Consider the following 25,037-nt stretch of genomic DNA (forward strand, 5'->3'; position numbering starts at 1 on the left):
TGCAATACGTGTTTGAAACAGTGAGGCGCTAGAGTGCGCCATCTGTTTGAATACAATATATGATTTCAACGTTAGATGGGAGAAATTCCTACACACTGTGGCTTTAAGTTCCACATTTATTGAAAAGAACTGGATATGATATCTAAGATCCAGCTTTATAATGGTCTAAATATCAAATGGAGAGCTTTACTCACCACCTCAAACCATTTAACCAAGGTGCTGAAGTTTGGGTTTTTCTTGTAGTTCTGGATGAGGACAGACTGCACACCTCTGCCCGCACACTCTATGTCCACACGGGGCCGATCCACCTGAGCCAGGTTAATCCTTTTCAGGTCCCTTAAGCCCCAGAACAAAACCTGAACCAGAAAAAAGAAAACAGCATGACAGGAAGGGGGATTTTTAGAGTCTAAAATTAGAACTGGTGGTAAAAATCTCACCTCTATGCGGTAGCGACTCAGAACGGGTCTGATGCCCAGCGGCACAGGAAGAATGGGGCCACGCTCAGAGTCTGTCGGCCCTTCAATGGGAGGAAGATCGGCTCTCCCTCCTTGACCAATCTAATAAAGGAGAAGAGAGAGGAAGTAAACATCAGAGTAACAGGATACCTCTGTGACTTCTGTGCTGTGATACAGTATGAGCACCATACCAAATTTATTTCCTACAGTAATAATATTTGTATAAATTCCTTCTTTGCTTAGTGTGACAACTTTGATGAAGTGCAGAGAAGGCAGAGATTATTGCAGTACAAACACTGACAACAAAGTAAACACAGAATAAAAGACAAAGTGGGATGAAAAGAGAGAATGCAAGAAAAGAGCACCTTTATTTGAGGAACAGCAAAGTTATGGACGGCAATCAGAGCTCGCCTAATCTCCTCCGCATTGAAAGGGATCTGTGGGCAGCAGGAGGAGGCACAGGAAGGAGACAGAGTGCACCACCCAGATGTTGAGTCATTTTAAATGGATATTTTACAGAAGAAAGGACAAACAATGCCATGGTGGCAGAGGACACAAGGAAGTAAATGGAGATATGAATACTTAAAGGGCCAGTGTGTAAAATGGGTTGAAAACAGTGACATCAGTGGTCAAATTCTAGATTGCAGGGCTCACTCGCTCACCCCTCCCGTCGGGTAAATGACAGTGGCCTCGTAGGGACAAAAAGCCTTGCGCAGACACGAGTTTTTCAGGAGTAGGTCTATCTAGCAATGAGGTGAATGTTTATTTAGAAATCTAAACCATGTTATGATATTGTAATGGATCCCTCACGAGCAGGAGACCAGAGTAGCGTTCGGGAAAAAGGCCCGTTTATTTGAGCACTCCAAAAACTCCGATAACACTCCAGGGGGTAAAAGACTCCGTCCCAAACTCTGACTCTTCTAGCGTAACACACACACTTAATACACACATACTCGTTTACAGTACCTAGCAGGTACCCCCTCCCCTCTCTGCTGCACCAATCTCCAGCCCGCACACTGACTGACAGCGTAGCCTGTAAACAGAGCTCAGCTGTTTATTTAGCCTAGCAATATCTCCGGACTATAGTAGCTGCAATGGACGACTTTGAACGCGATTTTGAAGACTTTCTTGTAGCGGACACAGACCAGAGCCATAATTGTTTGAGCTGGAGCATACAGATGAGGAACTCCATGTGTTGGATGCTGAGCGGGTGAGAAGAGAGGCTGAATCCTCCACTCCCATTTGGCTGCACAGAATGGGATTCGGTGCTACCATCGTTGGGAGATATATCACCAGGAGGAAAAGCGCCGCAGAGAGTGCATCACAAGGAGTGAAGTTGCGTTTTCTTTTCCTCGCAGATGACAGTTCGGGTTCATTCTCTCCTGTTGCGTGGTAAGTGTGGTCCACTCGCAAACTTTATAACTAAAAAAACTTTTCACTACTCTCTATCGATGAACTACTAACACTCTCTGCTGTTTCCTCCTCCTTCTTACTTCCTTCCGCTGTCTTCGTTGGTTTATTTATACACGCGAAACGCGTTCTCTGGCTGGCTGGACTGTCCACTCGGTCTGCCGTACATACATGGCGGCGCAAGATGGCGACCTCTCTAAAGCAAGGCCCTTGCTATATATATGTAAAAGTATAATTATAAGGCTACGAAAACCACACGAATTTTATTTTATAGCGATTATACACTTATATAAACATATTAATGGGTAGAATATTCAGATTCAGATTCATATTTGATAATAAACCATGCCAAATATTACACACTGGCCCTTTAAAGGGGGAAAGAGCAAGAAGAAATGCATAGTGGTTATAAGAAACAAGTAAAAGCAGCATGTGATGATCCAAGTGAGGCGATAAAAGGAAACAGACTGTGCAAGACATGAGAGACATGTGCAGGATGCTTGGCAGAGAGAAAGAAAAAAACAATTTTTGCTTTTTTTCTCCATGATCATTTGTGCATGATCCACATCATTAAAGGCACCTTGCTGAGTTTATGACCACCTGTAAGGATCGACCAATTATCAGCCTGGCCGATTATTGACCGTAATTTCCCTTTCTTTCTCACTCTCTGGATGACACAAAAAGAAAAGGTCTTAAAGTGCATGAGGTCTGTGGGAGTACTGCATACACCAGCACCAGGGAGGCAGGCTGCTATACATGCGAGGATGGTGGAGGAGCAATGGCTCTTTTTTTTTAACCTAATGTTGAAAAGTTCTCTTTTGCACCATTTCATTAAACATACGATGCTTAAAGGCATTTAAAAAAGTTTTGTGTTGGAGTTTGTGTCGACACTAAGATTGTATTTTTTTTTTTTTTTTTTTTTTTTAACAGCAAATGTATATTGATTCTAAATATCTGTTATCTGTCTCATTGATTACTAATAATCGGTACCGGCATCAGCCCCGAAAAAACAAACAAACATAGCAGTCGATCCCTAACCACTATGTTGGTAGTCTGAGTGGGCGGAAGTTCGCTGCATAGCCACCCGCTGAAGTCCTGCCCTACCACCTCCGGTTGCAGTTTTCAACACGTCCTTTACTAACTTTTGCGGTGTTTGATCTTGCGGGGGTGTAGCCATTTTTCCGCCATGGTTTGCATCCTGTAGGCAATATTTTTGTGGGCGTGTTACACCAAAACCGGTTTCCCCCGGCAATATTTTTGCAAGCGCACCGTTGCTGTGGCAACGCCCAGAACGATTGTGATTGGTTGAAAGAAATACAAGCAGCCGGGGCGTTTTTTCCTCCAATCTTAAAGTGAGAGTCGGCCCAGCCAGACCTTTCTTTTCTTGAGAAAGGTGAGCGAGACTACTATGTTGGAGCCATGTGTTTGATTTGTGATGAATGTATTACCCTGCAACTCCACTAGGTGGCTTATGTCACTGGCTGAGGCGGGCCATGGTATTTAAGTTCATGCCAGTAAGGTGTTGGTGATGTTAGGAGGCAAACAGTTTTCGACTGTGCTTGGATTAGGATTCATATGGCTGTTTTTATAAGTAGTTTGTGTCGAAACTTTTTGTAAGTTATCCGGACGTATGATGATATACAGCACTGGTAAGATTGGGAGTAGTTTCTGAGTACACGTCAGCCAGTTATCAGCCAGTAGTGGCTAAAGCATGGGGCTAGTCACTATACACCAGTAGCGCAATAGATAAGTGAGTTTTCTTGAGCCAGTCTCTATTTTGTGTGTATTGCGAGCTTATTGATACACACTTCTGCCATTGATTTTACACTTTTCTGCAGCTGGTGGCAGTAACACACCAACAAAGGTAGTACTGACAAAGGCAGTGACAGAGAAGACTGCTGAAACAGACGTAAACAAATCACCAATAAAAATATTCAGAATCTTCCTTTTTCATTTCTCTTGTTCTCATTTCTATAAAAACTGTACATGCAGCCTCTTCAGAAGGAATGCCTGTGGAATGTGTGTGCATGCATATTTTAAAGGCATTCATTCATTTAGCGTGCTTTGGTATGTACTTTGTGTGCATGCATGTGTGAAAGCATTTATTAATTCATGTGTGTTTACGGATGCGTGTTGTTGCATATGTTACCTGCAGCAGCTCAAAGGCAGCCAGCAGTTCCCCGGCGGTGCAGTTCCCTCTGTAAATCTGGTAGTACTCCAGCTGCGGTGGGAACCTCGGCGGGCCGTAGTGCTCGTCACACATCTTGATGGTGGGCTTCGCGAACGTCCGACCTATGAACTCTGCCTTGCCCTGAACACCACATTGTGACAGCAGGCAGTGGAGACAGTCAGGGGACAAGGGAAGGGAGTTAAACATGGGTGTGGGAGGTGCAGTTACGATGACAGCCACTTGGTGTCAGTATTGGTCAAAGTGGTGGAAGGTTACAAAAATATGGAGTTTAAGGAGAGCTTGTGAACAGCAGAAACTCAGTCTTACATAACACAAACTCCCTGACTAAAGATACAGTATGATAGAGGACATCGAGGTGTACTCATCAGCATTTTTTAAAGCTTTCTTTGTTTCATATCTGAGTACTGACAGGCAGATTTTCTAAACTGCACCATGTCTGCTGCTAAAAACCATTCATGCTCCTGCAGCTTCTGCTGTTACAAATAGAGAGGAGAAATAGAGGAGGTGCATGCAATTTTTCCAGAGCTCATCAGCAGCTAGCTGAACTGAACTATTAATGCTACATCAGCTAGCAGCTATTATAACTTTTAATTCAACACAGTCTCTGCAGTATTAATGCTTTCACACTCTATTTAACCAGCGCAGCACGAGCAAGGCCAGAGATCATGTGAAGGACAGGGTGGAGTGAAACAAGGGTGGACAGACAGTCAGGACATGGAGGAGGGAGAAGCAAAGCACTTTTAGATTTATTAGCGCAAACTAAATGCTTTAAAGCTGTTTAACAAGCACTGACAGTCCTTAAGTGACACAGCCATTCATTCACACAGAGTAAGATCATACCACAGTGTCCTGATCAAAGATTTCAACGACAATGATTGGAGGGTCGTCTCTCAGCTCACTGGCCTCCCCAAACAGCTCCACATCGTCAAACACCAGCAGCTGGTCCCATGTGGGGCAGAGAGTCTCGCTCAGGACCTGCGGCACACACTCATTATTAACTCAGTTTACACATAATCGATACAAACACACACACAAAGTGTACAGCAGTGTTGGAATACTCAAGACTGATCTCAAAACCTCTCTGAAGGTCTCGGTCTCGCCTTGTAAATGATCACACTTTCACTCTGTCTTCTTTTGTTCTCAGACAAAGATGAGTCAGGAGTGTTGAATAACGATGGTTAAAGCCATTTTTGCACAGGACTAGTCTAGTCTTGGTCTCAACCCCGAAAGTCTTGGTCTTGTGTTGGCCTCGGTTCAGGTGGTCTTTATTACAACACTCATAAAGATATACACACATTAATGGTCCTACCTCAGTAACCTGGCTGTGTGTGGAGAAGAAAACCCGAGCAAAGGGATCTGAAAGGCCGCTGCTGTCGGCAGCAAACAGACTGCGGGCTTGGTACATGTGTGCTCTTAGCTGAAACACTTGCTTCACTGTTGGGGACACGCACACATACACACGCATATATCATTAACAGACAATCAATGCCCTCCGTTGGCAATCTTATATTGAAGTTAGAAAAGTGAACAACAAAGTAAAAGGGATCAATAGAAGCCAAATGCCACCCTCTTGAGTGAGTTAATTTTTGTGTTTTGCCTCCAATTGATTTTAGAGTTGAAACTCTGTGCTAAATAAAGAACCTTTCAGTAAATGAAAAGTAAAACTACTGAGACAATAATTAATCCAAGCTTCTATCTCCAAGAGCTTACTGTTGTAGACGAGGCTAACGGGGGGGACAGATTGAAGACCGGGGCCCATTTTAGCAGATTTGATCTCTTCGAAACCGTTTGGCAGACCGTTGAGAAAGTCCTTCCTTTGCTTGTTGAGGCCGAGCCACAGATACAACTCCAGCTTCGCCTGAACCGTCCAGCCTGCAGGACCAAAGCCCTTCTTACCAGGCAGCTGTGGACACAATTACAACAGCAATGGACTAAACAATTACAAAGAGTTACATTCAACAAAAGTGAATACACTATTGGAAAAAACACTGGAAAGTATTTATTGTATCCTCTCTGTGGCATCATTACAGCACCTCAGTCATTATACATTAAATGTGGCCCAACCCATAAATATTAAGCAGCCACTTCATTGATCTTCAACCTTCTTTCTAGGCAGCCATCACAGATTTACAATCCCTTTCACCATAATACTTGTCAGTACTGTGTGTTGTATATTGACTACTCACTAGGACTGATCATCTCACAGTGTAACTATAACTCTACCTTACATGATTTCAGTTTAGACTGGATTTAAGATGGTTAAAAATCATCAAAGTGTGTTTAATAAGCAGACAGTGTGAGTGAGAGGAGCAGGAATAGATGATTGTACCTTGAGGAAGACAGCTTTGACTTTGCCACAGTCTTTTCCCGTTTCCTCGTCCACTATGGAGTACAGAATGTCTTTGGAAGGAATACGGGCGTAAGCAATGCGCTTGTTGTTCGTCATCATCCAGATGAAAACATCTGGGATGCTGTGCTGAGGCTAGGTAAGATAAAAGCAATGGATCAATTGACAGGTGATCAGCACTTTTCTTTAATCAGGCTTTTTCCCCAATTAGGGAAAGTTATACAAATGTTTTTTTTTTAGAGAATTAAATCAGTACCTCGTCAGCGAGGAAACGGAGCTTCTGCAGGAAGTTCTGCACCAGCTTGAGTTTGTCTCTGACTGTGTTTTTCTTCACCTGAGTTCGGATTTGTTTGGACTGCTGGCCCATGCTGTCCTGCAGGAGGAGAGATGATGAGTGATGATGAAGCATACTAAAAGAAGGGCACTGCAGTTTACACACAAACTGTATACTCATGCACAGACTGAAGTTAGGGGTCGATTTATGCTCAGTTTAACCAGCTGCATGGGGGATGTTTTATTTTCCAGACACTCTTGTTTAAAGACTATACAGAGAGTAGAAAAGTGCATTCAGTAGAGCACAAATCTCCCCAGGCGGACACGTTCTGGCTGTCCGAGATGAACACAGCCACTCTAGACAATTCTTGCAATTCCAACAGATGCGGCACAATGTGTTTTAGAAGATATGATGTAATTATAAGGATGAAAGTACTTTTAACAACTATAACAAAGCTACAAATCTTTGATCCATGTCGTTCATAAATGAGACTTTGGATAGTATTATCTCAAAGTAGGAATAAACACAATAAACACAAAACAGACAACAAAAAAGAAACAATTTACTACATAGTTCACTTACTTACTTAGGTGGAAACACAAATATAAAGGAAAATGACCAACAAAATCTGAAAGTCTACAAAATTGTGCAGGCAAAATGCTCTGGCTCCTGGTGTGATACGATGCTGTGACGGACCCACATGGAGTCACAGCCGGGATGTGGGTAACGAAAATGGTGACTTATTCAACTTGTACTACGCTTAACTTAAGTGGATCATAACATAAAAGGTATGGAATTAACGTACAGATGCTTCCATTCAAAATAAGACCAAACTTTTGTAAAGATGTCAGTTTTTGAGCCACAATGAAGGCCTAAATGTGGCATCCAACAGATAGTCAGACTTACTGTTTTTAGCTGAGCAAATTTCTGCCAAACACGCAGCCCCTACTGGCCGGTTAAGAATAGTGAGGCATCAGCAGTCAATGACGATATAAAATGGTCAATAAAAATGATTGGCCCTGTAGTTTGCAAGATTGGCTGCAGAGACACAGATACACACATGGCCTAATGCATGATCCTCTCCCTACTTACCCCTAAAACATCTTGCTAGTTTCTAATTACTGTCTTATGTCCCTACACATCCACGACTTTTCCCACCAGTTTTTTTTGGTGAAAAGTTTGTGTTCTACTTAAATATTTGTGCTTTCCATTGCAGTTTTACCATGACCTCACAAACACTGGTGTAGTGCAGCCACAGGCAAGTACACAATACAGCCAGTTCTTTTCTCTCTCAGTATATGTTAAGTACATACTGTATACCTCTCAGGCATACATCTGTTCAAACACTGGATCTTATTCATATTATGACCTTCTCTTTTTCAGCCACCATGACGGCCTTGCTTACAATGCTTATGTTTTTCTACAGAACACTTTGCAAATCAGACGAGCATTCAAATATAAACATGAAACAGAATATGAAACAGCTCTGAGAATGAGACAGTATTGCAAATGTATGTAAATGTATGGAAAGGAATTATTCAAAGGAGAGAAAATACATTCAAAAAATTAATTTCCCTGTGTGGCCTTTACAGCGTCTCCATACTGTTTACTCAATAAGATGCTGGAATTAGAGACTGAGCAGCAGCCAAACTGATAACTTCATCTTCCCTCTATCACTCACACCTCTCCCTTTCTTCATGATATGAGAAACATAACTCATACCATCTCTCTCATGCAGGACTTGAGCCGCTCTCGGTCCAGTTTGGTTCGGCCCGCCTGGTTCACATCCTTGTTAGCCAGGGTCACAAACCGACTGCAAATAACCAGAAGATACAAAGGATGAAACATGAAAGTGGCTTGACTCGATACATATTAACAAAACCTGCATTAAAATGATTTATAATATTCATCCGCGAGCATCATCATGACAATCATAATGACTGTGTTTTAGAGGTCAACATCCGCAGAAACTCCCAGTATCTGAACTGACCGCTGAGTCACAGCGACAGTTTTAATACAAGACCATGACAAATGATTACTATTATGAGGCTTGCCTGCAGCCGACGCTGAGCTCCTCCAGCACTCCCCTGAGTCTGCGTTCTGGAAAAGCCTTCTCTGTCTTAATGATCTCCTGAACATCATTCAAACCCTCTTCCTGTTGGGACACAAAATATACTGGAGCTTAGGACAAAACAAACTGGCAGTAGTCATGGGTGTATATCCAAAACATATTTTACAAATGCCAAATGCCCATTATCTACTCACACATACTGCTGTCTAATAGAGTATATTAAATAGTATCTATATGCACATACATATGCACAGCACAGCTTTTTATGTCGACACTCGGCTGTCAAGACAGGAATGTAATTGTAGGTGAAGTAGTTGATAATGTAATTCTGATAAGAGTAATATAATTTATATTCCTGTCATGTCTACACCTTAAATGTGATTGTTCATCATGAGTGATTATCTTCCTTTACTTACCATATATCTAGTCATGATGACGGCATGGTTTTGGGAATGGCAACATCAGTCAGTCTGAAATACCCTAACAACTATTGGAGGGCTTGCCATTAAATTTTCTACAGACATTCGTGGTCCCCAGAAGATGAATCCTACTGATTTTGATGATCCTCTGACTTTTCACAAAGCTCCATCATCCGGTCAAACTTTTAATTTCTCCAATACTTTGGTTTATGTCTAGATACCTCCAATACTGGCATTCCCATCTTAATTTTTGTATTTTTTGTTTGGTGCTCATTTACAAATGTCAGCGAACTAACACCCTCAACAAAGAAGAAAACTATCCCTCCTAAACATCGCTATGTTAGCAACTCCATTGTGAGCATGTTAGCATGTTGATGTAAGCACTAAGTCAAGTGTAGCCTAACAACACTGCTGGCATGGCTGTAGACTTTTAGGCTGTATCTTACACCGGGCACAAAGCAGCGCACAGAGCAGCACAACTGTCATCGCCAGTTTCAGACTGACGCAGTTGTCATTTCCATAGTCAGCGACCACATTGTGTGAGTAGCGAATGTACCTTAGCCCATCTGTGTGCCCATGGGCAAGTAGGTGTTATAATGAGGTGTGGTCAGGTGCATTGCTATATTGAGGCAACAGAAAGTGATTGCGCCATTGACAAACAAAAACCAGGTCTAAAGTCAATGGTATTTGAATGGTGCATTATAAGATAAGCCCACATAGGCGCTTGTTACATACACAGGGAAGTGTGAATGGGTTGAGGGTGGGTGAAAAAAATATGTCACTAATGAGGACAATATTAATTACATTCTTTAAAATGTGAATGTAGCAGAGAGCAAAGCAGAGCTGCCAAGCCACTGTTTGACTCCCCATTCAGAGAGACGCTGCATGCATTTCTGCAAAAGGAGTAGCGTAATTTCATTGATTATTTTAAAACCTGAATGCTTAGTTCTGTTTCCTCTGTTAACCTTATAACTACAGCTTTTAGTTTTGCTTCTTAAATGTCCATAACATTCACTGCTCTTACTGTATTACTCTCACCAGAAACCGCTCGCTCCTCCAATACGCTGATGACACCCCGATTAGTTGAATTCATGTTATGTCCAAAGCAACCTATGATTACGGATCTTAACGCAACCCCTCTGTTACCAGATTATTTAACTTGCAAAAGTGGAGTTGGTCATGCCCTAAAAGCACTTGTGCCATGTGCCATGTGCTATAGATCATTTAAATAGGGCCCTTAGTTTTGTTATCAGGATGTCTACAGATATATAACCAAGTTAAATTTAAGACTTTTTAAGACATTTTTAATACCACTTTATATGAAATTTACAATTTAACAATTGGGTTAGTTTAAATTAAAAGTATTTAATGTAAAAAGAAAACAAAATCTCATCACTGTCATAAATGCTGTTTATTACTGCAAGTCTTTGGTCTGTCCAATGATTGTAAACAGTCACTGGGTCTGTCAGACTGGAGAAATTTTTGTGGTAAGGTGACCGAAAATATTTAAGACTCTTTGGACCTGTAGACACCCTGGTTATTTACAAACTGCTACAGAAAATTAGCCGTTAGCCAATCTAACCTCCTGAGCCAACTTTGGGATGCTGCACATTGGGAAGAAGGGTGTTTACTGACCAGCTTGTCAGCGATCTTGTCCATCATGTTAGAGTTGTACAGTCGTCTTCTCTGGTCCTGCCACCAGCTTTTGATGTAAACACACGGCTTCTTTTCAAAGTAGGGAAGATGAAAGTAATTCCTGTAGGGTACAAACAAAAACAGTCTCAGTCCCTAAATTGTTAGATACTAAACTAAACACTTAGTTCATAGCCTGCATGTGTAAAAGACTGTGCAGAAACTCTCTTAATACAGCTAATCCTCGCCAGCAGCGTGCCCCTGGCTGACATTCATCATACTCTCATACATGTAAAGCACTTAATCGTTTCAAAAGGGGCTAGTCTCAGCTTTTATTATACCAGCAATATATCAGAAATTGCTTTCTAAGCATTCCTTGACTTTGCCCCCTGTGACCCCTTGTGACTCCTGACCTGTCTGTGATGACAGGCTTCATTAGAGGAGTGGAGGAGACGGAGACCAGGTCCGCGTCCTCGTCCGCCTCGTCCTCGCTGGAGTTGTGTATGAGCTCGCTCTCCTCTTCTTCAGTCTCCCCATCTTTCTTCTTCTTCTTTGCCGATGAAGGCTTGCTTACACCATCTATCTGGTTGCCATAGTTACCTGTTAGTGGACAGAACATTCCAGGCTGTTATGGAATGTGCTTGGTTTTGGTAGCTATTGATTTTTGTACACCGCCACATCTCTCTGTTGTATGACTGTCAAACTTGCGGACTGCGGGTCAATAGTATCAAGGTTTATTTACCTATTGTGATTTCAAAACTTATCGGTTTGTCACCAATCTTCCTGTCGATCATCGTGGCCTCCAGGAAGGAACCAAAGAGAAAGAACTCCTCTATTTTCCCAGTGGCGCTCTGATGGAGTGAGGAGAAGTGCAGTAAAGAAAAAGTGAAACATTTCATTGGACTGAAGTACATTCATTTATTGTGGAGTGTGTGGAAGAATAATGGCATCTGCTCTTTTCTGTAATTCACTACACACATAAAATCCACCTGACTCCTCTCTGAAATATTGAGCTACTTCATTTAGACATTACATTCATAAAAGCACTCATTTCCCCCATTATTTCTGCCCCTATGCTTATTTTTATTCCTTCATGTGGTTGTTATTAAAATATGAAATATTAATCGATACTCATTCATATAAAAAGTATTTGCAGGAGTTCATCACAATGCTGCCCAGGACGCCAATACAGCTTGTCATACAGTGGCCTAAATCCAGTTCAAACGGTTGCCAGGCTCATTTTGAATGGCGTAACAGCATATGTGCGCCAATATACTGTGGGCCAAATGTGCCACTGAATTTTTCTTTTTACTTTCAGAGCCAGTTTCCATAGCCATTGTGTCACAGTTTCATGATGCACAATGAGTATGATTTAAAAGGTAGTTAAAATACACTGTACGTTAAGCCACACTCAAAAGGGGCCCATAAATAAACATGCAAATCTTAGTTGCAGCCAAGTTCTTTTTGCTTTCCAATATAATCAATACAGGGCCCTTAATCTTAACAAATTTAGAGTATGAGTAATATGATAAGTACCCAAGCTCTTCAAAATAAAGACCATATCATTGAGCCACTCCAAACTATTCCATTCTCTACTGTAAACATCACCCTCTTAGCTACAACCCTTAAGCCCAGTTCAGACCATAGATTCGTGACGAGACAAGGTGGTGCAACTACTTGCAATGAACCGTTCTGCAACGTTCTAAAAACCTGCCAGTTAACACCAGTGTAACTAGATGAGATGGTGTATCATCTCTATGCAATAGCTCTCTGTACTTTTGTTCTGATTTCCAGCTTTTCAGGCTTATTTTGTGGCTGAATATAATTTGTAGCTTCTTAAAATATGAATGAGGATAGTGATAGAGATACTGGCTACAGCTGCATTTGTAGTAGTGATGAAACGGTGAAAAACATCAAACAAGCATCAGATGGACTGTATTCATAATAAATACACCACAGTAATATAAGTAAGCAGCGCCAGTTATTCAGTGAAAATGTGTGTGTGTGTGTGTGTGTGTGTGTGTGTGAGGGGGCATAAGCACAACAGTGAACAGCAGCAGTGACCCACTGTTAGACACTGGCACATGTGAGGACGGAAACAGAGGGCTCGGCGGGGACGGAGCACCTGCAGCAGCAAGCGAACACGCCATCTGCGGTGATTTTGACTTGACCAGCGGACTTCAGTACAAGCTGATTGGCTGTTGAAACAGGCAATGTGCCTTACGTTTTAAAACCAGCTGCCGGCGATTTGACCAGCTGAGTATCAAGCAAAATTGAAGACTAGCAGACTTGCCTGACTTATCAGAATTGTAAGTGTAGTTAGCGTCTTTTATTTATGTTGTTAGCTTGTAGGCTAACTGGCAGTGGCTAACACAACGGGGTCTGCCCATTATTCCGACATCCCATTGTTCCGACCATATTAAACCCATTGTTCCAAAGTCCCGTTATCCCGAAATCATCATGATGCCCTGTGGTTAAGGTCTGGTTAGATTTAGGCACAAAAACCACTTGGTTAGGGTCAGGAAAAGATCATGGTGTGGGTTAAAATGAAAAAGAAAGTGGCAAACACATAAGCCTTGAGCCTGCTTCGCCTCAAGCCTTTCCCAGCTGACCCAGAGCTGGTTGCGGCGCACCATCAAGGTAGAAATACGCCCGCCGGGAGCCATTCAGCACCACGGAGAGCTCCCCACACAACCCGGTCCCCAGAGTTAATAACAGGAGGTTATGGTGTTTCACTCTCTCCTCTCTATGACACTTGTATCTCGACCAGTAGCCTACTTTTGTTGCATTGCTGATCCTCTATGGTACACAAATACAGTATAGCCTGGTATAATCACATATCGGAACAACGGGACGTCAGACTAATGGGATGTCGGACCAATGGGCTGTCGGACCAATGACATGGACCCAATACCACATAGATGTTTTTAAAATATACCATAATATCTGCTATGTTGAGGTTTTTGGTAGATAGTGGAAGGAAGCTCTGGGGTCTTCTGCTTTTGTGTTAGTGACATACTTAATCTAGCTTGCCTTGCGTGTGTTTGAATTTCAGATTTTAGAAAAGTGCAAAGACATTGCCTCCTTCAGTGGAAGAATGTGAAAACATCTCTCTAATGACAAACTTTGCACAAACAAAGTCAGTATAGTAAAGGACAGACATTTCAGGGGTTGTAAACTTTAGATGAGGACATTTTTGAGTAGAGGGGGACTTTAAACTTTAGGGAAAGCCCTGAAATTGGACGATTCTATTAAGTCTGGTCTGAAAAATTAATGTAATAAATGACCTTAAACTGTACTGTCTTTGATCAAGGCACTGATTCTTGGCTCACGTTGGGGACTGGTCTCTCCAAGAACCTTAAAAAATGTGACTACTATATATAGACCACTGCCAGCCCACAATCCTCCAGACTTGACAGACAAGATTTATTACTGTTGTACCTCCAAAATCATTATTGGCATCCTTTCCTTTTCTCAGCAATTAGGATGTCACTTCCTGTCAATGATCCAAAACCACTGATGAAGACATTTTACTTTGTCTTATAAATGACATGATGAGTAAAAGCCATCTCAAGCTGATTATTTAGTAGGCATATAAAGGAGCTAATTTACAGTATTTCTTTGATTGAATTAGTAATCCGTGTCTCGTTTACATCACAGTACTTGACTGCTGGCACAGACTCATGCTGGCATGAATGATTAAAGGTCCCAAGCGGACACATTAAGGTCAAATAGCTGGCAGGCCTGCCCCAAAGCAAAGCATCTGATGTTTCTGATTTCCCTGATGAGCAGTGAACTACATGTGTGCCAATACGAGTGGATTGTAGCATCACACTGTGGGATCAGGAGGTCAGGAGAGGTCAAGCATCATGTTAATCTCATGGATCACAGGTCAGGATAACAGCTTTTCTGTGACTGTTTTGTTAGAAGGAATGTACTAGTCTACGGAAAACTAAATCCATCACATAAATAACATTGTCAAATAGACACACTAGAGAGACTACCCAAAGCCAATTTAGTTGTGTCTGCAGTCACGCCCTCTCACCTCTGAGATGTTGGAGACACCCTCCACCTGCACCTCAGTGGAGCTCATGAGCTCAGGCGATGTTGTGTCCAAGATCTCCACAGCCATGGAGAGCAGGAGACGGGCTCTGAAGGAGACGCCTTCTCCAAGACCGTCGTTCAGGTCCTGGTGTTCGTCCATCAGAGTATACTGACGTGTGGAGCCGTACATGTTTGCCCAAGCAGGACCCAGGGTGGGCAGGAACCCTGGAGACGGTAAAGGCAAAAGAAATAGCTATAAGAGATGCCATGATAACCTACAAGACTCCTTTTTCTTCAACAATTCTATTTAGGATCTTTCAAAGTTTTTATGTTCAGGGCATCAAACACTAGATATTCCCACCCCTGCCCAACAAAACAAAAACAGTCAAAAAATATTGGGTTTATACAACAGTTATACAACAGTAATGTATCCACACTGTGGGGCAATTCACTCCCACGATCACAATAAAACACTTTTTGTGTTATCTCAGTCTCCATGGGAATACACAGAGTCTGCCTAATACCTGGAAACCAATCTGTCACATCACTAGACTCCAATGTAATGAAATCTAGTTTACTACTTCAACAGGCAGGCCGACCCTTGGTACTGACCTAGCAACAGAGACCATTTCCAGCTCCTGTTGAGTCAGCCAGTCAACTTGCACTAACTTAAATACTTTGTACAGATCATGGGAGTTCCCAAACTGAATAAATACCACACACATAAAAAAACAAACTGCCTAGCTAGCTCAATCTTGTTGTAACTAAGGCATCTGCTGAAAAACTAAATTTTTGATGGACAGATTTAGATACTGCGTCTACAAACTTCACGTGTCATTGACTTTCTGGCACAGCTGATATGATCCAAATATTTCCAATAACAGGTTACTCTAGAACGCCGTAAAGTCCAGAAGTCAAAATTTATTGAAAAATGATAGATGTGATTATCTCCAAAATTCACAACAATCAATATTTTATTGACATTTGGCCTTTTAAAAACAACATTTTCAGTACAGTCACAAAATTGTTTGCTCTTTAGCTTGCTGTACACAAAGGAAGACATGCACCAGTATTAAAGGGGTGTCTTGCAGCAATCCAGCAATACCATACGTAATATTCATTAAAGAAAGATGATCCAAATCAAAATTAACAATAAAACGATCTCTTTTATACAGTATCAATACTGTAGCCTATTGTTTCTTGATTCAACTCTGGAAGTTATCATGTTGCCATGGAGATGACAAAGTAATATCTTTAGCGAAGAGGATGGTGTGCTGAATCTTTCACTCTGATTTAATATATGGTAATGTATGCATAGATTTCAAGTCAATTTGAATGTCATCCACTAAATTTCATGCAGCTGTTGGCAGCAGGTCAGGTGGGTCACGATGTGGTTCAATTCACAATCGACTGCAGCACAGCTAATTACTACATGCGGTAAAATATTAACTAGTTACGACTGACTAATTAATGTGTCTGACAGCTGATCAATGCTAATGAGACAAACTGTGTGTGTGTGTATGTGTGCTGACCTACCTTTGTCACCATCATTTGAGATCTTGCGTAGGTCAACAAAGTGGGTGCCTATGGCGACGTCGTTGACCTTATCAGAGTCTCGTATCTGGATCTTCATGCGTTTGCAGAGTGGAGGGAACAGCTCGGTGAAGATGATCTGCTCGTTCCAGATCGGTTCATAGCTGCTCTTCTGGACTGAAGTCTTCCCCTGGACACATGGAGGAGTAACACTCAAGTACGAGGTATAAAGTACAGTCAGTTATGTGGCTCTCGTCCTTGTGTTATAGTTGCTGATAGTGTTTTAATAATAGTAAGATTAAAGGAGCTATTTCACTTTATATGGCTCCATCTGGCGTTATCCAGGCACCCACAATCATAGACACTATTTTGGACCTGAGCACAGCTGAATGATTTTTAGGAGTGCATTTTTAAAACCCTCTCAAATATGTGTGGCTCTGTTATTGATCCTAACCTTCTGCCGCACACATTCAAGGGCGTCAATGAGAACATAAAGATCACAGCTAGACGAGAGCGATTTGTGGCCTTCTCTATACCCATGCTCGAAGTCGGCTCCTCAGATTCCTCAGATAAAATAAAGAAAAAACTGAATCTCCATCTCATAAACACTGGCTAGACGATGTAACGGCACAGTTCAAGCTCAAACATTTAAAGCATAATACTTAAGGCTCAACAGAACTAGAAATCTATTTCACCAGCCCTGACTGGGAATTGAGGATGGCATCATTTATCTGCTTAGTGGTGTGTACGCCCACCTGGATGAGTCGATGAGCAATGTGAGGGTCATGTTTTTGTTTTTTTTTACTTCTCCAGTGCTTTCAACACCACCCAGCCAGCTCGATGTAGGTGGATGCCCCCCGTGTGCCCTCGACTGTCAACTACCTGACTGTCAGACCACAGTATGTGCACTTGCAATACTGAGTGTCAGACACAGTGATGAGCAACACTGGAGCCCTGCAGGGGTCAGTCCTTTTTACCTTCCTCTTCTCCTTCTACGCCACAGACTTCAACTATCTTACAGAGTCCTGATATCTTCAGACATTTTCTGATGACTCTGCTATAGTTGGATTTATCAGCAACAGTGATGAGGCTAAATACAGGGCTGTGATGAGTTATTTCGTCACGTCTCCACCTCAACGTGATAAAGACAAAGGAGCTGGCTGTAGACCTGAAGAGGGCAAAGGCACCAGTGACCCCTGTTTCCATCCAGAGGGTCAGCATGGACATTGTGGAGTGCTACAAAACCAGGAAGTGGACACTGACTATAAACTGGACTGGGCTAAGAACAGTGAAGCCCTCTACAAGAAGGTCTAAGGTCCTTTAACACCTGCCGACCAAACACTGAGGATGCTTTATGTATCTGTGGTGGCCAGTGCCATCCTGTTTGCTGTTGTGTGTTGGGACAGCAGATGTCAACAGAGCCAACAAACTGATCCATAAACCCAGTAATGCTGTGGGGGTGGAGATGGATTCCCTGGTGGCAGTGTCTGAGAGGAAGATGCATCATCTCGGACAATGTCTTCACCAGGGTCTCCGTCGGCATATGGGTGAGTAGATAATGGCTGAATTTTCATTTTTGGGTGCACTATCCCTTTAATGTTTTCCAATCAAAGCTATGCATGCTGCTCCCTTATGATAATATCTATAGTTATGAGTTAAACAATTGCAGTACAGCTTTGAAAATCCACACTACAGATGCACGCATTATCAAAACCACAGCGTGTTCTAAAGGAGCAGCGATAATCCTCGGGGGACAAACAACCACTAGAAACTAGCAGAGAACAAGAGAATTCAGGTTGTGGTGGGAATTACTTTCTGCCCAGCAAACTGCACTTGAACGTAGGGATCCACCAGGTCTCTGTTCTCTCCTATAAAGGCCTTCTTCACATTAGCCATGATGCTGGTGTTCATTTTAGGAAGTCCCTCAGCGCGGTAAATCTTCACATAAAACCTCGCCCACTGCCGCTCTGCTGGGATGCCCTCTGGGAGCAGGAGGTTCCTAGAAACAAGCAGCAGCACAGAAACTCATTCAGAGACAGGACTGTGGAGGTATTGATTCAATTTAAGAAACGTATAGCTCGTGGAATGAGCTTTTAAAAGATAGTGGGTGACAGTGTCCAGCAAGTAATCCTTTCAAGTATAACACAGCTTTGGTATGAAATATTTATCAGTGCTGGACTTATACTGTAAGAGATACTGTAAAATAAGAATTTGAATTGAAGGACATGAAGCAGAAAACCCTTTTAAATGTCTCCTATATAGAATTATTTGCATATCAGTTGTGCCCCTTTCCATGAGTAAAATGGTAATTTTAATTGACCGCTGTATTCCTTGAAATCCATTCAATCTGAAACACATCAGTAACAGCTTATTACCCCTCTATGTCGTCTTCATCGGTCTCGTTGGCCTTGTGTGGGGTCTTGATGTTGTCACCCTTCCCGACCACAGCGATGTCACACTTCACATATCCTTTGCATCCCGCTGTTATGTCGTCAGGATCAGACAGGATGGCCCACTTGTGGTAAAACTGATGTTCTGGGATGGACATCAGTCAATTAGTCACTAACAGCTTTGATAAAATCCAGCTTCACTTCACAATGAAAATGAACCAAACACTTAGTGTATTTTAATTTCAAATATACATTGCATGTATGTTATGATCAGTTACTAAATGGATATTGTGGCTACAGTGAGTTTACCAGGCTGCGAGTAAACGGTCCCAACATCCATCTTGAAGGTTCCCACCAATGTTCCACTCCGAAGAAGATTTTTAGAGTGAATAACCTAGGCAGACAGAATTGAGAATGAAATATTAAAACGAAGAGCAAACTCTGAAGGATTCACAGTTGTACTGGAAACAGCGATAAATAATTCACAAGTGTGTGATAAGGGGAAACAGATGGTTCTGGACTTTATGTTTAACAAGGGGCTGCATAATGACTTCACCATTGTACATTAAACATAACCAGTTACTGTGAGATCATTAATTAACCAAATTAATGCAGTAACCAGCCATATCTTTTTATGTCTTCACATTTATTTATACATACCAAAGTGCCATAATATCTACTCTTCCATGTACCATAAAGTTTTAAGGACTTATGTCCAAAACATTCAGGGGGGAATTCACCAAGAATAGATTGCGGCCGCTGACAGTTTCAGCTGCTATCTGCCCCATCTCAAGGTCCAGTTCATAAAATATACTGCGCTATTGATATTACAGCTCAAACATGGCCATTTAATTTTGCAGCTGAGTGCAATTTGCCCTTTTTTAGGTCTGATTGCAATTATTCATGCGGCAAAATATAACTGTTGGCTTTGCACCGATAACACAGCTGGCAAACCAATGGCAGAGTGAAAAACAAAACTGAAATTTTCAGATCATGACCCACAGGTCCTGATCGATGAGATGCAGGGGCAACTTTACACAGAGAAACCGTATTTGGGATTTAATACCCCAGTCTGTCAGTGTGCTTCAGTAACTAATAACTAATTTTACTTTAACTGTGTGTGCCTATTTGCCCTGATCTTCGTGAATGGGAGTATTTTTGCAATATGGTTAATTTGCATAAAAAAGGGGCTAGTTATTCACCAAATGCATGCCAAATCCATTGTTGTTTTATAGTACGGGCCAATGTGTTTTTTCCAGATGAAAACGCCAGGTGCTCCTCAGGAAACGCCCAACATTTGAGAGCGCTTTGGAGGTGCAGCATTTTTTCAGCTGACACGCTTCAGTGGCATCTGGGTGTTATGGTATGGAATATCCACTGAAGTAAACGTGTCGGCACAAGGCAGAGTACTTCCTTAAGGATAAGGGGAATGGTGAAGCATTCAGAAAGAAAGGACGGACCCACAGGTCTGTGTGGATTCAGGTGAGAAAACATCATATATATATATATATATATATATATATATATATATATACATATATATATAGATAGTACTTGTACAGATGTGACAGTCAGTTTGTCTTTGTGGTATTTGTCCCTGCCCCACTTTGATTAATCAGCGGAAGTGACAGTGACAAGTGCAGCTTTTACACCCAAAGAACATGTTTTTAACTCTTGGTGCTCAGGGAAAAAAAAAAAGCCTAACCAGCAGCACTCAATGCAGAAGTCACTCTTAGCACCTTGTCACGCTGACGGCGTTTGTAAAGCATTAAAAAAATATGTTGGCCTCATGAAAAATGCTTTGGTGGACACAGCACCTTAATGTCTTCATGCCTCATGTTGCTGCCTCTTGGCCAGGTCATCTTTGTAAATGAGCATTTATTCTTAATAGACTTATCTAGTTGAATAAAGGTGAAAAAAATAGTAATAAAAATATAAATACCTGCTTGGCAGCGTGGTTAGGTTGCATTTTACCTTTTGAGAGTGCTTTGAGAATTACACAATTTATTTTTGTCTTATTTCTGCAGGTCTAGCGGCCATAAAAGCTGCACAATCCTTTTGTGGATCCATGTATTTCATTATTAAAACATAAAATTATGCAACGAAGTCCTTCTAATGTTCACAACTCATGTAACAAAAGAATGCTGAGAGGTTTAAGTACTGCAGCGTGCACATTTGGGGTAAAGATTACTTACGGAGAGTTTGATGATCTTATCAAACATGACATCAGGAGGGACGTGGAAGTCAAAGACGAAATACTGCAGAGAGAAGAGAAAAAAAAAGTTTGCCCATTGAAATGTATGTATTCTTACTCTGCCAGTAAAAAGCACCAGGTAACTTTGAAATTCAGGAGCGTTATTAGTGTAGAGTTCAACGAGTGAACTTTAGAAATGAGCAGAAACATCAGCTCATTTTGTAGCCACATCACAGCCCTCATGCTTTCAGTTCTTCACAGCCAAAGACGAGTGGCTTGAAAAGAAATGTTTGATTTAAAGTCTTGCATCAAAGGTTTGTCATATCTTTTCTGTAGGTGTCTCCAGGTGTATTAATACTGCAGCATATGTGCAACTGTACTACAGGCAGAGGCTGTGCAGGACACACAGACACAAGAGCTCAGATATATCTCATGAGATCACTTTGTAGCTCCTCCTCCTTTGTCTTTTTTTCTCATGCGTTAGTGTTTGTTGACAATGGAGACAAAGGATAACACAAAGCACTTATTCTCCCACAGCAAGGACAGCCAGACTCCACAGAACTGAATATGATTAACTTTGCTGCAGGCGATATCACAACAATGGCCGTATTATCAGACAATAGCCCCCACCGTGTCACTCGTAATTGTTTTGGATCTTTTTCTGTGGTATTTGGCAGGTTATTCACACAACTCCAGCTTTGTGCTATTAGTTTGGGATGTCATATGAATACTAAACGAAAAACTAAGCAGAGTGACAAGGCAAAAGCTGATGAAATGGGGTGACATAACACTTATTCATGATGATGTAGTTCTTGCAATGTTATCAGTGAATTTCAATGACCAGAGATAATTGTAGTTTTCCACTGTGAGCTAATTTCAGAGGTGTGAAGCTATCTGAAACAGCACAGACTCTGAGCAAACTGGAGGATCTGGATACAAAGAGAGAAAGCATGAAGGAGTTTGTCTGTCCACGGGGGATTTTCAGACAACAGAAGCAATCAATAGCAGACAAACTGTCACTTCCTCTCCCTGCAGGACACAACCCAGAGGCTGAGCTCTGCGTGACCCTCACCACCTCCAACACTTCCTACTGAGAGAGATTCTCTGCTGCTCAGGAACACTTTAGTTAAGAGTGTTATGTGAAGTACTTTAATGTCAGTAAATCATTTCAACACTAGACCATCAAAGAGAGCACTGACAGCCTCTCCTCTGCATTTGTCTTCGTGCATGTCAGGGAGGCATTTTGTCAGAAATCTGTAGGGTTGCAGGAGAACAGAAAAAAGTCTTTACTGATGTCTTCGTGTTGAGAAACATCTGATGTAACAATGCCACTGTGATAAGATCTATGTTGGGGGGAATGCATTAGAGTAGGCAATCCAATACTTTTCAAAACACTACCATATTTCCCTGTTTCACACTTTGCCATTAATTACATTTTAATTGAAAGATGATGTGCTATAAGTTACATGAGCCTGTGCTTTCATTATTTTCTTCGAGGCCAGTGTAGGCTGTACCTAAATGCCTCTGCTGAGTTTGCTGTCAGATTATTAGCACTCAAAAAGTTGCACTGTTGCCACCTGTCAAGTACTGGGGTTGTGGGACTGGACAAATATATCAGTTATTGGATGACTGGATATAAAGATTGCCCTTTTTCATTCTTGAGAACGACTGAGCGCCACTGTTCAGCTGGCAGAGAGAGACATCAGGGATAAGCAGTGTGCAAATCCAGCATTGTTTCACATCTCACTTGGCAAATTAAGTATTTATTTGGACCAAACCAGAGCTGGTGATTGTTGGAACAGTGGGAAGACTAACAAAGATGGCTTTGGTCAGTTTTGTTTCTGTTGTGAATGATGAGATAACAGCCATTATGATAATCAGTGAAAGAGACAAACTCTAATTCAGAAGGTGTACGATTATAATATTCTGTACAATATGGAAAACAATAAGAATATTTCCTTTCTTGACATGTTAATACATTAAAGGGTAGGTTGCAGTAGACTATGCACCCTCTAGACAAAATAACCAACATTCGCACGGAATCACAAAAGGGGTTTTTCATTCTGGTAAAGCAAAACTGACTAATTTATTTACTTTTCTCAGTAGGTAACATTTTAATGAAAGAGGTTACTTTTAGTTGGCAGTACTCTTACAATGTACTTAATGTAATATAAGTTACTTTTAAAAGTAACCTTCCCCAACACTGTAATAAGATACATTTACTGTATCACACCAATTATCTTGCTTATGGTCTTATCCAACACATCCTAGGTATTGATGTTAATTTCCACATTAATAAATGCTACTGAAAGCATGCAGCGCCAAGAGGTTAATCGTCTTTACCTCTTAGTGGTCCTATAAAATTCATAAAATTCAAATGCCTATCTAAGGCATACCAAAAGTAAACTGATAGCAGCTCATGTTCCATTTTGTATGTACATGCACGGTCTTATTTGAAAGGTAACACTTTTTCCTCCAACAGTCAGACTTACTGTATGCCCTCCTATCACTGACTTATGTAAGTTTCAACACAACTAATTTTTTTTTCTATCTTTGCATGTATATTTTCTTGAATATACATGCAAATATATCATATATATCATATACACTATGCCAGTGACTGATGGACTTGCATTGTTTCATCTATTCACTATCCATAGCCTCTCGATCAACTATTCTGCACTGTATCATACTGCACTGTACGTATTGGTTTCTCGTTGTGAATTATTGTCTATCTGTTTATTATTTGTTTTACATATTATGACTTATGTGTCCCTGTTTTTGTTTGCAATTTGTTGTTTTATATATTATGACTCCTGTGTTCCTGTTTTTGTGTTTTTTAATGGCCTGAGGTCTTTTTAACATCATGCCGGAGGACTACAGTTGAAAATTAACCTTTGGCTAACACCGGCACATTTACAGCAATGTTCATTAATGTGCACTGTCCTCTAAATAAATAAATAAATAAATAAATAAAAAAACAGAAAAAAGATGCTGCAGATGACTATAACTGGGACTCATTAGCTGGACAACACAAAGGGGTCATATCATGAAGCCTTACATCATCCAGAAATATTTATAAATATCACAGAATATAAACATTTTACATGTTTTTCTAAGTCTTTCACCAGGTGTTTTCAGAAAAGAAGGTAAAACAATGTACTGAATGTGTAAATATGAGTGAAAGACTAATCAACACAGGTGAAGATATCCATATAAGAGTTAACTTAGAAAACCTGAAGTGATGAGACTGTTTTTCCCCTCTTATGACAACAAAGGAGCCACTTGTTTATCATTTCTGTACATTAATAACAATCTATGATGCCAGTAACTACTTTAAAAGTGCCCTTGAGGTCAGGAGTGCCATTGACCACAAAAACTGTAAGCCTTTGGGCCAAATGGGCTAATTACTGGCTCGCTAAATACCTTTAAACTACAGGAAATGTCAGTGACACACGTTCCTTCTTTCAGCCTATCGGGGCCATCGCAAGAGTATAGGACGCTCTTATTGGCTCGAGTGAGGTGTCAATGGAAAGGCCAGGAGTTCGCCTCCATTTTGAGATTGCCAGTCAGGTTTGTTAACACGCAGGACAGAGAAATTACACAAAACAAACAGAGAAATTATGGATAATATGTGTAGAATATTGAAGTTTGAAATGGTGCAACAGCAGTTCATGGGTATCTATGGATGTTATAATGTGTTTGGACCAGTGTTGGGTAAGGGTTACTTTAAAAGTAATCAAAGTACGTTACTGCATTACTTTTTTAAAAAAGTAACCAGTTACTTTACTGCATAACTCCCTGAGTAAAGTAACTCAATTACTTTAAAAGTACTTCCAACGTTACTCCCTGAGAAAAGTAACTCAAGACTTTTAAAGTACTTTTGGAGTATTCTACATTTCCTATTGGGCAATGGACCACAGGGCGCTAAGCCTACATTTTTTTGTCTCCAAAATTAAAGTTATGGACCACTTGCCCTTCACTGAGATCCAATTCTCCCATCACAGCCGTCACTTTGACCAGTAGAAACACAGAACGATCTGCTGCCGTAGACAACTGTATGACAACAACACCCCA

At 41.2% G+C, this 25,037-nt stretch overlaps 1 protein-coding gene across 20 annotated transcripts in view; it reads right to left on the bottom strand.

Moving 5' to 3' along the window:
• otofa (otoferlin a) overlaps positions 1 to 25,037 on the bottom strand; it is a 136,070-nt gene that overhangs the window by 24,011 nt on the left and 87,022 nt on the right. For 10 of the 20 annotated variants that reach the window (XM_033648597.2, XM_078173851.1, XM_033648586.2 and 7 more), the window contains exons 10-29: positions 20,962 to 21,024; positions 19,076 to 19,160; positions 18,752 to 18,911; positions 18,189 to 18,375; positions 16,380 to 16,566; positions 14,845 to 15,068; positions 11,542 to 11,650; positions 11,213 to 11,399; positions 10,803 to 10,923; positions 8,732 to 8,832; positions 8,400 to 8,490; positions 6,660 to 6,776; positions 6,386 to 6,538; positions 5,767 to 5,959; positions 5,366 to 5,490; positions 4,897 to 5,031; positions 4,015 to 4,176; positions 821 to 892; positions 438 to 557; positions 195 to 356 (exon numbers count right to left, since the gene is read on the bottom strand). In XM_033648597.2, coding sequence (XP_033504488.2) covers positions 195 to 356; positions 438 to 557; positions 821 to 892; positions 4,015 to 4,176; positions 4,897 to 5,031; positions 5,366 to 5,490; positions 5,767 to 5,959; positions 6,386 to 6,538; positions 6,660 to 6,776; positions 8,400 to 8,490; positions 8,732 to 8,832; positions 10,803 to 10,923; positions 11,213 to 11,399; positions 11,542 to 11,650; positions 14,845 to 15,068; positions 16,380 to 16,566; positions 18,189 to 18,375; positions 18,752 to 18,911; positions 19,076 to 19,160; positions 20,962 to 21,024 — 2,754 coding nt within the window. The remainder of the gene's footprint in view (positions 1 to 194; positions 357 to 437; positions 558 to 820; positions 893 to 4,014; positions 4,177 to 4,896; positions 5,032 to 5,365; positions 5,491 to 5,766; positions 5,960 to 6,385; positions 6,539 to 6,659; positions 6,777 to 8,399; positions 8,491 to 8,731; positions 8,833 to 10,802; positions 10,924 to 11,212; positions 11,400 to 11,541; positions 11,651 to 14,844; positions 15,069 to 16,379; positions 16,567 to 18,188; positions 18,376 to 18,751; positions 18,912 to 19,075; positions 19,161 to 20,961; positions 21,025 to 25,037) is intronic. The other 10 variants (XM_078173852.1, XM_033648596.2, XM_078173849.1 and 7 more) reach the window with 3 other exon arrangements.

Source organism: Epinephelus lanceolatus, chromosome 13 (genome assembly GCF_041903045.1).
Source record: "Epinephelus lanceolatus isolate andai-2023 chromosome 13, ASM4190304v1, whole genome shotgun sequence".
Classification (NCBI taxonomy): domain Eukaryota; kingdom Metazoa; phylum Chordata; class Actinopteri; order Perciformes; family Serranidae; genus Epinephelus; species Epinephelus lanceolatus.